Source organism: Musca domestica, unplaced genomic scaffold (assembly GCF_030504385.1).
Source record: "Musca domestica strain aabys unplaced genomic scaffold, Musca_domestica.polishedcontigs.V.1.1 74, whole genome shotgun sequence".
Classification (NCBI taxonomy): domain Eukaryota; kingdom Metazoa; phylum Arthropoda; class Insecta; order Diptera; family Muscidae; genus Musca; species Musca domestica.
In genome coordinates this window covers 2,911,508-2,928,560 of record NW_026712391.1, presented here as the reverse complement: position 1 = coordinate 2,928,560, position 17,053 = coordinate 2,911,508, and the positions used below count along the sequence as shown (strand labels likewise).

At 35.4% G+C, this 17,053-nt stretch overlaps 1 protein-coding gene across 3 annotated transcripts; it reads left to right on the top strand.

Moving 5' to 3' along the window:
• The first annotated feature begins 6,416 nt into the window (after positions 1-6,416).
• On the top strand, positions 6,417-16,575 carry LOC101893164 (uncharacterized). Of its 3 annotated transcripts, none has more exons than XM_059130409.1 (4): positions 6,420-6,816; positions 11,427-11,523; positions 11,589-11,918; positions 12,391-12,603. In XM_059130409.1, the coding sequence occupies exons 1-4, from the start codon at positions 6,790-6,792 to the stop codon at positions 12,423-12,425; spliced, it is 489 nt and encodes a 162-aa protein (XP_058986392.1). In that variant the 5' UTR covers positions 6,420-6,789; the 3' UTR covers positions 12,426-12,603. The 3 variants fall into 3 exon arrangements, with proteins under 3 accessions (XP_058986391.1, XP_058986392.1, XP_005188940.1); XM_005188883.4 differs by lacking the exon at positions 12,391-12,603 and adding an exon at positions 16,369-16,575 and having other exon boundaries at positions 6,450-6,816; XM_059130408.1 differs by lacking the exon at positions 12,391-12,603 and having other exon boundaries at positions 6,417-6,816; positions 11,589-12,204.
• The last annotated feature ends 478 nt before the right edge of the window (positions 16,576-17,053 follow it).

Genomic DNA, 17,053 nt, shown 5'->3' with positions numbered 1-17,053 from the left:
CAATTGTGCACCAAATGGCCAATATTAGTCCAAATAACTAGAATATTGGCACATCCGAGCGAATTCTGTTTAGAAGCAATCACATCAATTTTGGAGAAAATCGGTTCAGATATAGCTATAGCACCCATATATATGTTTCATCCGATTTGGTGTATAGGTCCCTCACATTTGTAATATGCACCCCACAAGAATGATTAGTTCGAATGTACCTCTGCCAAATTTTATCGAGATCGGCTCAGATTTTTATATAACTTCATCCAATCGAAGTCATATCATGCAATATACAGAGTGAAATAAAAACTGCAAAAAAGTCAAACGTCTTAATTTTTACATTTTTTTTTAATTTTATTGAATGAAAGCAAAAAATGTCGGAAATGGCATCAAATTTTAGAATAATTTTAGATTTGTTCGAATTGGTCACCTTTGACACGAATTATGGCCTTCAAACGGCCAATGACACCATCAAACGCTGGCCGAATGTTGCTCTGCGGTATTTTGGCCCATTACCGGTGAAGCGCTTGCTTGAGGTGATCGACACTTCGGTATTTTTTACTGCTAACCGTGCTTTCCAAAATACTCCAGACACAATAGTCTAACGGATTGGTATCTAGAGATTTTGGTGGCCATTGTGCGCTGGAAATGAAGCGAGAAACCTCATTTTGTAACCATTACTGGGTGGCGCGTGCTGATTGCGATGGTGCTGAGTCCTGTTGGAATGTTGAAGGTCTGCGGCCAAAATGTTTGCGTGTCCAAGGCTTTAATACACCCTCCATAATATTTTCGCGATAATATTCGGAATTTATTCTGATGGCACGGTATGGCGGCCCACACCATAACCACGGCCGGCGCTTGAGTTCTGGTGGCCAATTGAAGGTGCAAGTTTTCAGCTGACCTCTTTGGCAAGTAAACACGATAATTTTGTTTGTTTACACACTGGTGGACAACGAATGTTTTCGCATCGTAGAAAACCAAATTCGGCATTTCACCACTTTCGGCCAAGCGAAGCAACTCTTTAGCTCTTTTGAGTCTGTTTTCTTTCCGTTGCGGTGTAAGTTCTTGCACTTTTTAGAATTTCAATGGCTTTACTTCGATATATTTGCCAAATGAATATTGCGATATGTTCAGCACACGAGCCATTTTTCGGCCACTGCGACGCGGGTTTCGATCAAGTCGCTTCTTTACTTTTCGAACCATTTCTGCTGTTGTTTTCTGTTTTCTTCCGTCCACTTTCTTGACGTCGGGCTACGCTACCAGTAGAACGCTAGCGGTAATGAGCGATGGTACGAGACACAAACAATTTATTCACATTTAAATGCTGGAGTGCTCTAACGATAGCCACTTGTGGTCTTCCAGCCAAATATAAAGAAATCACAATATCACTCTTGAATTCCATCACGAATGACTTTTTTTTGCAAAGTTCTCACCAAAATGCGTTTGTACGCTTGTAAACAATATAATGAGCTGTCACTGGAATAATTTTAACACCTGTCGGGCGAGTGGTTTGGAAATGACACCAGTCTGAAGCTGTTTTCAGTTTTTCATCTCACCATGTATATCCTTTATCCGATTTCTGGTTATTGTGCAAATAATGGCTACCATCAGCCCAAATTGAGTGCATTTATATTTTTTATTTACATATAATCCTTCCCGAAGTGATATCATATAATCTATATCAATTTTATTTGGTATAAAAGTTAAAAATTTCTCCGTCAAATTTAGTGAAATTCGATTCACAATTGGATATGTCTTTCATATATTATTAGTTCCCTCTGAAACCAAACTATAACTGCTCTAACGACAAATGTTGATAGGTGATATGATCTACTTAAAATAAATTATTTTGTTAGGGGAGCTCTACTAAATATACATGGCGGTATAGGGTATCATATAGTCGGCCCCACCCCGCTTCCTTACTTTTAGTTTTAATGTGGATACCTCTAAATACCTTAAAGTCCTTGAAAAATATTTTTCATAAAAAATATACCATTTTTTGGACATGAAGTTTTTTTAATAAAAAATTACACTTAATACTTTTAGAAGGAGGTTGTTATAAGTATCCAGATATAGTATCCAGAAATTCTTCCTTTTCTTTAAAAAAAAGTCTTAAAATTGCACGATATTGCCAGAAGGTCCTCACGTACGTTTTTTGACATCCTTGTAAATCCTTACAAATATTCAAAAAATCCGCAATTTTTGGATAAGAAATCTTAAAAATATGCTTCAAATTAAATTTTTTTTTTCAGGAAGTCCTTAACAGATTCTTAGAAATCCACTATGTATCTTCAGGAAGTCTTTAAAAAAATATTCTTCAAAAATTCACTTTTTGAAGATGAAGTACTTGGAAATTAAAAATGGGTCACAAAAATAAAAAAAAAGAAGACAATCAAGTCCTTTAAAAGCCTATTAACATTTTTATTTAAAAATCATATTTTTAACATGAATGCCTTGAAATAATCGGAAAATTTTCCAAATATTCTTAAATTCATGACTCAAGTAAAACATTTCCCCTAACCATAATTTTCCCCACAACTGTTAGCATTCCCCAAAAACACCAGACCCATCCACAAGCAGCTGTAGTTTTGTGGATTACTTTTTTTTTTTTTTTGTTATTGGTAAATATTTACTTTTGGCAAACAGTTGGCAATTATGTGATATTTTTAAACGGCCAAACAAACGCGGCAACATCTCGACTCTCAAAGAAGTGCCGCCAATGGCAAAGAGTTACAATTTTACTTGTTTTTTTTTTCGGCTTGGCGGGAAGTGATGCCGCTCAAATAAGCCCTTAGGTGTTTTTTTTTTTTTTTTTTGTGACTTATGGCGGGCTCAAAAGTATCGCCCCAAACTCAATTACTCAGCAAAGACCTCGATGTGATCCGGACACACACATAAATTATTATTTGTTCAATTATTATTATCGTTTAAAGTTGTCACTGTCACTTTCAATTGAATTACGTTATGTTATGGGGGTATTATGTGTGGAGGGAGTAATGTATGTATGTATGTATCTGTCATGGGGTTTGTGAATTAAAAGCCAGTGATTGAATAAATTGAATTTAATTTGCTTAACAGGTGCATCTGATAGCTAAGGATAATGAATTTAGATGTGTCAATGCTAATTTTATGATACTATTTGACATTTTCAAATATAATTGACAAATAAATTAAAAGTATACTTATTAATGGTCTAAAAAATTAAAGTAGTTGAAGTAAGAAAAAAAGGTAACTTAAAGGAGAAAGTTATTATAATTTCGAATGTTTATAACAAGGAAATTAAGAATTGAAATTGGGAGAATTTAGCAATAAGTAAAAATTAATAAAAAATCTCCTAACAAATTGATTTTTGAAAATCTGAGAGGCGACACAGTTAGTGAATGAACACAGTTATGAACAGACCTCTGAAAAATCCCTCTAATTTGCACAAAGAGTGAAAATCAATTTGGGAGAAAACGCTCCAGAAAAAAAACAAGAAAAATAGCAGATAAGTTCGGCCAGGCCGAAGGCCATTTCGAAGGAAACTTTAAATTCCGAAATGAAAACCGAAGACGTTGACCTGCATGCTAATTTTTTTGTCATAGGCCGTAGTGCCCATTACGAACTTCAAATTCGACATTTGTTACAATTACTGTGAATAATGTCGCAAAAATCATGAAAATACGGAGTATCGGGAGGTACCGTTATATGGGGGCTATCCGAAGATCTGAACCTGCATACAAAAACTTTTGCCATAGGTTTTAGTACCCTTTGGGATCTTCCGGTACGAAATTTGAAACGATGCCGGTGATTAATGTTGTTGAAATCATCGAAATACCGAATATCGGGAGGTATCGTTATATGGCGGATATACGCAGACTTGGATGTGCATACAAAAAGTTTTGCCATAGGCTGTAGTACCATTGGGAACTTCAAATACGAAATTTTTAATAATTCCAGTAAATAATGTCGTTAAAATCATGAAAATACGGAGGTACAGTTGTATGGGGGCTATACGAAGATATGAACCTGCATACAAATGTTTTGCCATAGGTTGTAGTACCCTTTAGGATCTTCCATTTTAAAGAATTACTCTAACAAAACATTTTATGACCAACTATCAACCATAACCTCAATAGGAGAGAAGAAAGCAATGATTCAGAGGCCCCTCTCCTCTCAATAAGCATTTTAGACACATACAGGGTGAGATGAAAAAACTGTAACCAACTTCAGACTGCTGTCAGTCGTACATCAAATTTTGTGTCTCGTACCATCGATTGTTACCGTGATATTGGAAGCGTAGTCAGTAGCGACGTCAAGGAAGTGGACAGAAGAAAACAAGAACATCAGAAATGGAATAGCGTCGCAGTGGCCGAAAAATGACTCGTGAGCTGAACATATCGCAATATTCCATTCGGCATATATATGAGTTCGGGTAAAAGCCATTGAAATTCCAAAAAGTGTAAGAACTTACACCGCAACAGAAAGAAAATAGTTTCAAAAGAGCTAAAGAGTTGCTTCGCTTGGCCGAAAGTGGTGAACTGCCGAATTTGGTTTTCTCCGATGAGAAAGCATTCGTTGTCCTGCAGTTTGTAAACAAACAAAATGATCGTGTTTACTTGCCAAAGAGGTCAGCTGAAAATGTGCACCTTCGGTTGGCCAACAGAACTTAAGCGCCGACCATGGCGATGGTGTGGATCAGCCGATGGTCGCTCTCTGCTCGTATTAATCGACCGTGGCATCAGAATAAATGCCGAATATTATCGCGAAAAAATTCTGGAGGGTGTATTAAGGGGTGTATGGGCACGCAAACATTTTGCCGCAGACCTTGGTCATTCCAACAAGACTCAACATCATCTCACTCAGCCACTCAAGAATGCTTACAAAATGAGGTATCTCGCTTCATTTCCAGCGCACAATGGGCACCAAAATCTCCGGATACCAATCCGTTGGACTATTGTGTCGGGAGTATTGTGGAAAGCAAGGTTGGCACTAAAAAATACCAAAGTGTCGATCACCTCAAGCAAGCGCTTCGCCGCGAATGGGCCAAATTACCGCAGAGCAACATTCGGGCAGCATGTGACCGTTTGAAGGTTATAATTCGTGCCAAAGATGACCAATTCGAACAAATCTAAACTTATTCTAAAATTTAATACTATTTCCGATAGTTTTTGTTTTCATTCAATGAAATTTAAAAAAAAAAAATGTAAGAATAATTACGTTTGACTTTGTTTTTTTTTCTCACCCATACTGGAAAGTGGTCCTGAGCTTACATATTTCCCCGTTTTTTCTCTAAACCTGAGAAAATTTGATTTACAGACAATTTGGTAGTAAATACAAAATATCGATCTGGGCAAATATAGGTTTGTTATACCAAAGAGTGGGACTATACTAATCAATTTTTGCAAAGAGGTTTACATCCACAAAAAAACTACAAATTTTAACTTAGTAATTTTAAATGACTGAAACCAACTACATATCTTAAATTGGACAGTAACTTTGTATAGTCCCATGTCAAAATGTGAACCAATATAATTAATCCTCGAACTTGACCTGTTAATGACAAAAAATAGGAGTTAAATTTTACTTTTGTGTTCTTATATCTAACATTTTCTATTTCACTAAAAATTTCTAAACACAATAATTTTTCGGTCAATTCAATTCAACAGAACTTAATATTATTGGTTGTCTATAGGATCTTTACTAGTTTTCTAATAGAGATCATTTGACTTTCTAAAGGAGTTCTCTTGATCCTCTAGAGGAAGTCCTGTTTTTTATAGAAAGCCCAATGTGTTTCCCTTTATACAAATCTATCAGCCTTGTGTTGTATTGTTCATTTATTGGGAAATTTATGGATATTCAATAATAATATCCATTGATTGAAGAATATTATTTTATAAGGATTCTGATTTGATTGGGCGCCATTATTTTCCCATATTTATTTGAAGCGATATTGAGACTAGTGCATGTATTTCTCAAAGGGTGTGATAAAAACTAAACACAGTGGCTTGAGAAATAACAATGAATCCTCTTTAGTAAAAGTTGCAAACAAACATGTCATACAGCAATTGCATAATACCCCGTTGTTAATGTCATTTACAAATTATTAAACATCATTTAAAGTGAATCAAATTAAATTATTACGAATATTTACTTTGTCAAGCAAAACAAATTTTGGATAATTTTTTTGTTATTAAATATTGAAATTTGTTTTTGAAAACTCAGCGTATTATTTTTAATCTTTATTGGGTGTGGTGTGAAAACAATCGTGTCCAAATATTGATGTGACACCTTTGGTGTTAACATCAGTTACGTCAGTTGCTGTTATTGAACCGAACATGTCAATAAGAAAATAAGTTTGGGTATGCTGGGAATTTTTTGTGAAGCAGCAGGCAAGAGAGTTTAACTCTAATTCTGAGTTATTCATTGGAAAATTAAACTTTTCGAAACAAATTTACTAAAAAAAAAAAAACAACCAAAAAAAACCTACAATTTCATGAGTAACTACAACTAGACAAACAAATTAAATGTTCATTGTCGGCCGACCGACCACTCATCCGGAAAGTACAAAATATAAATACAACCTGACTCTGGGAATCTGTATTATTGTTCTTCCAAACGTCTCCAACTTCGGATGTGCAGTTTTTGTCGGAATTGTTCTTCAAATATTTGACGCTCAGTGGTATTCATAGAGTGTTGCTGTTGGTGTTGTCATTTATTTTCATTGTTGCGGTTGGAATACTTATAAATTTTCTTATTGTTAAACAAAATTTAATTATTTTTGAAAACGTAAAACAAAGAAAAAAAAAACACAGCAACATGAATAGCAAATTACTTAAAGTTCTGGTTAGTATGTGTTCTACTTGGTGAAAAAACAACAAAAAAACATTACAACAAAAACACTAAGATAAAAAGCAAATCAGTGTAATGATATAAAAAGTGATTTATAATGTTTCGAGAAGACACAACATGCTGTGAAGTACGAAGAGAAAAAAAAAATTATATTTGGCTTGATTTCCACTCCAACGCGAATAATTGGAATATTTAAATGAGGTGTAAAAAATAATCAAACTGTTTTGAAGTTTTTTAAAGATTTTTTAATATTTCTCGAATGAAATGAACTTTTTTTATAAAATCGATTACAAAGTTCTCTTTAAAATATTGTAAAGAAGAGCTAATTGTATTTCCATTGGGATTCAAACGCTAAAATCGAAAAGCTGGACAAATTTTGGAGCCAAAAAAAAAGGCATGCTATGTGGTGGGTCTTTGTAATATTCCAGAATAATATGTGAACCTTGAAAATCGAGTTTATATTATCTCGATTTAAATAAAATAAATTAAAAAGTTTTGCCGACAGATGTATACCCTCAGTAAATATTCGCTTATTTAAACATATTTCGACTTTAAGAGTAGGTGTCGATCGGACCTAAATAAATATGATATAAATATTCCGACACGCCAGGTTTGGACTATAGTGGTTAATTTCTTCTCTTTGTATGAGATATGTGATAATTTTTAAAAAATGTTAAAATGTGCGTGTGCGTTCCAGATATAGTCGACCAAAGTATTTCATTTTCATAATTCATCTAATACAGATAAAAATATTGGAAATCAGAACATTTATATCCAATTTTATGCCAAATCATAAATTCCATAATCATCTCAGGTTTCAGGTTGAGAGAAAAATTTGGATATAGCAAGTTGTAGAGCATCGCTGACTTGTTTCACAAGTTAAGACAGAAACAAGTAAAAAAGCCATAAGTTCAAACGGTCCGAACTTTAAATACCCTCCACCACTTGAAAAGAATTTGGAAATTTTCAAAAACAAAACAATTAAAAAGCTATAAGTTCGGCAGGGCGGAACTTTAAATACCCTCCACCACTTGGAAAGAATTTGTCACTCAGAAAAAAATAATAATAAAATCCGTTAAAAATTATGTTCAAATCATAAAAATACCGAATATAGCCGTTATATTAGGGTCTATACGACGACATGCACTAGCATCATCTAAATCATCAAAGTACCGAATATAGGGAGGCATTATTATATGGGGCTATACCAAAACGAGGGCCTGCACAAACAATTTTCTGTCACAGGCTGTAGTATCCATTACCAGCTTCAAATAACAAATTTGAAACAATTCCAGTGAATTATGTCGCTAAAATACCTAATATCGGGAGGAACCGTTATATGGTGGCTATACGAAGACGTGGACCTGAACAGACAAATTCTTGTTTTGGGCTGTAGTATCCATTACGAACTTCAAATACCAAATTTCAAACAATTCCGGTGAATAATGTCGCTAAAATCATCAAAATACCGAATATCGGGAGGTACCGTTTTGTGGGGGCTATACGAAGATGTGGACCTGTACAGACAAATTTCTGTCTTAGGCTGTAATGTCCATTTCAAACTTCAAATACCAAATTTAAAATAATTCTAATGAATAATGTCGCTAAAATCATCAAAGTACCGAATATCGGGAGTTATCGTGGACCTGCAAAAACAATCTTCTGTCATAGGCTGTAGCATTCATTACGAACGTCAAATACCAAATTTGAAACAATTCCGGTTAATAATGTCGCTTAAATCATCAAAATACCGAATATCGGGAGGTACCGCTATATGGGGGCTATAAGAAGACAGAACAGACTGAACAGACAAATTCTTGTTTTAGACTGTAGTATCCATTACGAACTTCAATTACCAAATTTCAAACAATTCCTGTGAATAATGTCGCTAATATCATCAAAATACTGAATATCGGGAGGTGCCGTTATATGGGGGCTGTACCAAAACGAGGGCCTACACATAGGCTGTAATATCCATTACCAACTTCAAATACCAAATTTGGAGAAGTTTCGGTGAATATTGTCGCTAAAATCATCAAAGTACCGAATATCGGGAGGTACAGCTATATGGGGGCTATACGATGACGTGCACATTCACAGACAATTTTCTGTCTTGGGCTGTAGTATCCATTACGAACTTCAAATATCAATTTTGACACAATTCCGGTGAATATTGTCGCTAAAATCATCAAAGTACCGAATATCGAGAGGTACCGTTATATGGGGCCTATACTAAGACGTGGGCCTGCAGAGACAATCTTCTACCAAATTTGAAACAATTTCGTTGAGTGATGTCACTAACATCATCAAAACACCGAATATCGGGAGATACCGTTATATGGGGGCTATAAGAAGGCGTGGACCTGCAAAAACCGGATTATACATTTTCATTCTGTTCAGTAAAATATATATTTTTTGTTTTTTGAAAATGTCGACCTCTCTTGGGGGAGGAACCTGAAAGAGTGAACCGATATTGCCCATCTCCGAACTCGATCTAAGTTTCATAATAATATTACGATGTACCAAGATTGGACCAAATCGGATACTCCCTGCGTACCAGTCAAAGAGACAAACGGACGGACATCGCTAGATCGACTCCAAATATCCTGTAAAACCTTTAGTTTGATGGGGACTTTTTGGCCGTATCAAATGATATATACCCTCTGTAGCCATATGGCTGAGGGTATAAGAAACATAAACCGACGGATGGACATGCATAATTCGACTCAGATAATAATTATAGACACATATATAAATTTTAACATTTTATGGGAGAAGGAGTGGGCCGGTAAGGTACCAGAAGGGGTGGGTCGATATCTATAATCTTCGTATCAGATCTTGTGCTAGTATTGTATTGCATACCGGAATGGTTATTCAAACTCCGATCCGTTGTACGAAAGGTGCTAGCAGGAGTAGTTCTATCTTCTATACGGCCTTCATACCAGATCTTGTATTTGTAGAAATATTGAGACGTGCGTATTTTGAAGACAATCGGACTCTTATTTCACTTTATTGTACCCTCCACCATAGTATGGAGGGTAAATTATGTTTGTCATTCCGTTTGTAACGCCTCGAAATATATATTTTAGACCCCACAAAGCATATATATTCTTGATTAGGATAAAATTTTATGTCGACTTAGCTATGTCCGTCCGTCTCTCCGTCTTTGGAAATAACTCTAGCTTCCGAACGAAATAAAGTAAGTTGATAAAAAATTACTCAATTGTGTATTATGTCTGCAGGACTTTTGATATTGAAAATGAGCCATGTAGGTCCACGTTTTGGTATAGCCCCCACATAACGGTGACTCCCGATATTCGGTATGTTGATGATTTAGGCGACAATATTCATCAGAATTCTTTCAAATTTGGTATTTGATGTTCGTAATTGGTGCTACAGCCTATGACAGGAGATAGTTTGTGCAGGGTCACGTCTTCGTATGGCCCCCGTATAACAATAACTCTCGATATTTGGTTTTTTGATGATTTTAGCGAAATTCAAATTTGGTATTTGAAGTTCATAATGGATACTTCAGCCGAAGACAGAAAATTGTCTGTGCAGGTACACGTCCTCGTATAGCCCCCATATAACGGCACCTCCAGCTATTCGGTATTTTGTTGATTTTAGCGACATTCTTCATCGAAATTGTTTCGAATTTGTTATTTGAAGTTCGTAATGGATACTTCAGCCAAAGACAGAAAATTGTCTGTGCAGGTCCACGTCTTCGTATGGCCCCCGTATAACCTCCCGATATTTGGTATTTTGATGATTTTAGCGACAATATTCACCGGAATTGTTTCTAATTTGGTACTTTAAGTTCATAATGGATACTTCAGCCGAAGACAGAAAATTGTCTGTGCTGGTCCACGTCCTCGTATAGCCCCCATATAACGGCACCTCCAGATATTCGGTATTTTGTTGATTTTAGAGACATTCTTCATCGGAATTGTTTCGAATTTGTTATTTGAAGTTCATAATGGATACTTCAGCCAAAGACAAAAATTGTCTGTGCGGGTCCACGCCATCGTATAGCCCTAATATAATGGCACCTCCCGATATACGGTATTTTGATGATTTTAGCGGCATTATTCACCGATTTTTTTCTAAGTTTCGCTTTGAATATTGTAATGGCTTATGACAAAAGTCACCTATACAGGTCCATGCCGTCGCATTGATCCTGATGTAACAGCTAAATTCGGTATTTCCAAGATTTTAACATAATTTCCAAAAGGTCGAGGGTATTCAAAGTTCGGCCCGGCCGAACATGTTCTGTCTAAGTATGAAAATAATATAATGATATGCCAGATGACAAATGTTTGATTACCTACAAAAAATTGATTTGGTAACGTGATATTAAAAAATTACAGAATTTGGGAAATAATTATATTTAGGTATACTGCTCGACGCTATTCCAAAATTTGATCAAACTATAAAAATTAGGATGTACAAATTGAGTTCAAAATCAAATTTGTTAGATTTAAATCAAATATATGTTTAATCTTTAAATAAACTACAGTTCTCAAATCGATTTACATCGACTTACGTGTTTTAAAATACATTAACAACTTAAATATTAAAATATTTTTGTTTAAAAAATTTTCCAGTTCCTCTTCACTTTGATGCATTTATCGCGAGCCATTGAAAATGCCAATAATGCAGACACATCCAATGATTTGCAGACATCGGCCACTTCTGCCAAACGTAAGTCTTAACTTCTTATTATGCTACCAGTCCAGCCTCATAATAATAATCCATTTCATTAACAGTTCTCAATCTAGGAGGTTTATTAGGAGGAGGAAATGCTTATTATCCCAGCAATACCCGGCCAAATTACTATCCATCCAACAATGGCTTTTATCCATCGACAGGTTATTACCCCTCAAATGGGGGATTTTATCCCAGCACGGGATATTATCCAACCACCGGTGGTAATTATCCCACAAATGGTTATTATCCCACAAACAGCTACCCTAACTCAGGTTACCCCAGCTCTGGATGGAATAATGCCGGTAGCTATTATCCCACCAATACCTACTATCCCAGTGGCACAGGAACCAACATTCTACCCGGCAACGGTGGTTATGGCGGCTATGGAGGTAATGGAGGTTTACGCCAATACAGCGGTTATTGGAATCCCAATTATCATGGTCGTCGGAATCTTGGCTATGGCTATTATAAAAACACCGATCGCTATGGCCTGCCAAAGCTTAAGAGCAAAGCTCAATATACTAGCCGCCAAGACGCCGATTGTATGCCACACTCATACAGAGGCTATGATTGAGTGGGGGACGCATAAAATAGAATTGGTGTGGGAAATTTTTGTAGGCAATCGTTGTTGTTTTTGTACATATCAAATATAATGCTTTATTGGTATTTATGGAAGTGTTTGTGTTGTGTGTGTATGTATGTGTATTTTGTGTTTTACTAAAAAACAAAAAAATGTTAGTTGTGCGTGTCTAAATACTTATTTCTGTCTGCTGTTGCTTTTTTTCTTTGTTTTATATCAATGTATGTCTTGCTAACGTTTTTTGTTTTTATTTTTTCATTTTCATTTTATTTTGTTCTCAGCTCAAGATTTATATGAACAATTTAAGGTTCATTAAATTGTCATGGATTTGACATCATCAGCGGAGGTTTCAATACATACCAAAACAATATGAAATTTTGTGTAATTTAAACAATTTAAAATGTCATCTATACGAAATTTAATCCCAAATTGTACCATCTGTCTGTTCGACGACTAAAGTTTTTCGATTTGCAATAAGTTATTTCAAGTTGTAATTTGCAACGGGAAAAGCTTCATTCCAAGGAAAACAGGCCTTGACTATACATTTCAAATGCTGAGATGTGGCATACGTCAATGTTAAATTACAAACGCCAAAAAGTATGCAACAATAATACTACCAGCAGATGGTAATGACATAATTCACTTGACATGTTTCAGGGTTGCCATCTCAATCAAAATGGTAAACACTGGTCACAATTTTCGCATTCGATAAAATCGGACCTATTTCAAATCGACCTATTTCACAATGTCGAAATTAAATTCGATTTATTAATTAATTCGAATTAAAGAAATCAAAAATCGAAACCAATAAAAAAGCACCTAAGTTCGACAAGGCCGGACTTTCAATATTCTCCACACATTTAGAAAGAACTTCGAACGTGTAAAAAAATTCCGTTGAAAAATGCCGCTAAAATGTAAAAAATTCCGAATAGCAGGTTCCACCGCCTCTGTACGAGACTATACGAAAACGTGGACCTTAACATCCGGGTAACTGCCAGAGATGGAGGTGCTTATTACGAACTCCAAACCAAAACCAAATTTAATGTAATTCTGTTGAAAACTGTAGCTAAAATCATCAAAACGCCAAATATTGGGAAGTACCGTGGCCACTGCGAACTCCAAAAAATTTCAAATTCCGAATTTAAAATTATTTTGGTGAAATTATTCATCAAATTAACGATTATAGGGAGGTACAGTTTTTTGTGATCTATACGAAAATGTGTATCTGTATAGGCAATTTTCTATCAGCAGTACCCATTATAAAATTCCAAATTTGAAACAATTCCGGTAAAAAGTGTTACACATATAATAAAAACACAGAATATCAGGAGAAGAATACACAAAACCATGAACATCTACTGGTAAATATCTGCCAGAGAAGGTTGTACCTATTCGAATTTCAAATATTAAATTTGAGATAGTTCTGTACAAAAATTTGGCTTTTATCATAAAACTACCGAATATTTGGAGGTAACATTATATTGTACAGAGGTGTGGATCTGTACAGGAAATTGTATGTCATAGTAGGCTGTACCCATTACGAACTCTAAATACCAAATTTTAAACATTTCCCGTGAAAACAGTGACGTAAATCATACCGAATATACGGAGGTACATTTTTTTAGGATCTATACTAAAACATGGGCCCATATGTACAGTTCTCTGCAACGATGTTTGCTACATACTGGGAATACAACTCCCAATTTAGACCGAATTCGGTTCCGAATTGTGACTAAAACATTTAACAAATCTGTCGGGGCCTACACAATAACGTGGAACTATATAGCCCATTCTTAATACCAAAAGTCCTGTAGACCTGAAACACATTAATCTACTTCATTTCGTTCGGCAGTTTGGAGTACCAACTAGTCCGTCCGTCAGTCTGTCTGGCGGGTGCGTACGATAACTCTCGAAGGGAGTATCCGATTTGATCCAAACTTGGTACACCGTAATATTATTGTGAAACTTATATCGAGTTCGGAGATGGGCAGTATCGGTCCACTCCTTCTGGCACCTCCCCCACAAAATGTCAAAATTTTCAAAAAATAATTTTCTGTACAGAAAGAGAAAGGATAATCAGAGTTTGCTCCAACTTTGCAAATCCTCATATTTTTATGAGAGCAAGGTCAGGTGCGAAAATGGACAATATCGGTTCACTCTATCCAGTACTTCCCCCACAAAGGGTCAAAATTTCGAATAATAATAACTCTTATAAAAATGTGATGCAAGAATCCGAATGTCTTGAAATTACACAGATAACAAAATTTTTATTAACCCAAGCTCTGTTGTGAAGATGGAATATATCGGTCCATTCAGACTTGGCACATATCAATACTTCCGTCAACACAAGATCTGTAATAAAGATGGTAAAGATCGGACCATTCCTTTTCCATTCCATAAAATGCGAAATTAACATTCGATTGCATTTAGGCTTAACACATCTCAATATTTGTATCTGTTATTAAGATGGTGGAGATCGGATTATTCCTTCTGGTACCTCCCCCACAAAGTCTCAAAGTGTTAAATTACCAAAAAGATCATAAAATCCGAAATAAGCATCCGAGTCTCTTCATATTACACACGTCCTATAATTTTAACTGACTCAGGGTATGGTGTAAAGATGGTATATATCGGTCCACTTCTTCTGGTACCTGTCACAATTTTCTGTATCACATTTATCTGTATCAATGAAGGTCATGCATTCAGACATGACACATCTCATTATTTTTATCAACACAAAATCTCTTATAAAGATGGTTGAGATCGGACCATTTCTTCTGGTATCTCCCCCACATAGAGTCCAAAATTAAAAAAAAAAAAAAACAAAATGCTCAAAGAATCCAACTCTCTTTAAAGGTCAATTGCCAGGGTCGATCTGGTTAAAGATTTTAAATGCTAACGCATTTTAAAGGTATTTTAAATCTGCTGTTTAAATATAGCTGAAATCTGAACAAAAATATTTAAATAATAGTCCGATTCGATAGTAGATTTATTTATCTCTTGCATTTAATGCAAACTGCCATCTATACTTGACAAACAAAACAAATTCACATTAATTAACCTGGCAACTTGACGACGATTAGTGTGTTATTTAATGCCTGAAAGTAGGCAGTGAATATGGAATATTCAATACTGCAAAATGACACCTTCTAAGCCTGGATTTTAAGCGATAGTATTGCCAACGTTAAAATATATTGTAAAACCTAGGAAAATACTGAAAATGTACCAGATGTCACTAAGCAAACCTGGCTTAATAAAGTCAGAATTAAAGGCATTGCCATCAAGGAAAACAGTTTTCTCACAACATTTTTAATTTATATAATAAAAATAACATATTTTTTAAATTTTACTGAACGAAAGCAAAAAATTTCGGAAATAGCTTACAATTTTAGAATAAGTTCAGATTTGTTCAAATTGGTCAACTTTGGTACGAATTATGGCCCTCAAACAGCCAATGAAACCGTCACATGCTGACGAATGTTGCTCTGCGGTATTTTGGCCTATTCCCGGCGAAGCGCTTGCTTGAGGTGATCGACACTTTGGTATTTTTTAGTGCCAATCTTGCTTTCCAAAATACTCCAGACACAATAGTCCTCATTTTGTAACCATTCTCGGGTGGCGCGCGCTGAGTGCGATGGTGCTGAGTCTTATTGGAATGTCCAAGGTCTGCGGCCAAAATGTTTGCGTGCCCAAGGCTTTAATACCCCCTCCAGAATATTTTCGAGATAATATTCAGCATTTATTCTGATGCCACGGTTGATTAATACGAGTGGAGAGTGTTGTGGCGGCCCACACCATCATCATGGCCGGCGCAGTTCAGCATTTTCGGCCAAGCGAAGCAACTCTTTAGCTCTTTTGAATGCTGGAGTGCTCTAACGATAGCCATTTTTGGTTTTCCAGCAACACTATCACACTTGAATTCCGATAACTTCTCTTCTGGAAAATTCTCACCAAAATGCTTTGTACGAGTGACTTAGAAATGACAGCAGTCTGAAGTTGGTTGCAGTTTTCTCATCTCATCCTGTAAAACGTATCTTTGCACTGGCACCTAAGTTACATATTTCAAAAACATATGTCATTAATTTAATGTAAATTCAAAGGAATATATTCTACATATATGCCTTTGATACACACATATATGCTTATCAATGTATTCCTACTAACACATTACTCTTTTTACATATCCTACCGATTCCATTTAATTTAAAAAGAAACTAACAATGTTAAGTAATTTGTCGTTTTTTCTTATTTCTTTTAAGGTTATCTTTCAAGAAAACTCAACTTGGGCTGATCTGCAAAGGACACATTTGTCGACAACCTAACATACATACGCTGTCGTCTTTGAAAACTTCTTTTTACACCTTACAATGTATTTCAATCTGTTACATGCACACTATTACATTTCTAAGAGAAAACAAATAAAAAACAAATCACATTTGTTAATCCATCACATATCGTAAAAAGAACGTACCTTGTTGTTGTTTTTGGTATTCATTTGCATAATAAATAGACACACATACACTCACACTAATTTATGAACATCGATTGGATTATGCGAATTTAAGTCGTTTTCGTCATTATCACCATTGGGGGAGGTAATTACTTGTACATCAAATGCTGGCATATTTGTTTTTTTTTTCTTTTTTTTTTGAGGGAAAGAGTGTGGATTGGGCTCAGACGATTGGTGATTTATAAACAGATGTAGGTGTAATGTTTGTCTGCGGTGCACATTGTGCACCCCCTTTCTCGTTTTTCCCTCTTTAATCTGTAAAATCGTTAAATACCAAGTCATTTAAAAGCTAAAAATCAGGAGTGATTGCTTAACGGGGACTATTTAAAAAATGAGTTAGGCGAAAGCAGGAAGACCTTCAAAATAAACTAAGTGGAATGTTTTTAATCCTCAAAATGGCTATATATAAAATTTTAAAAAAAGTCGGACGGGTC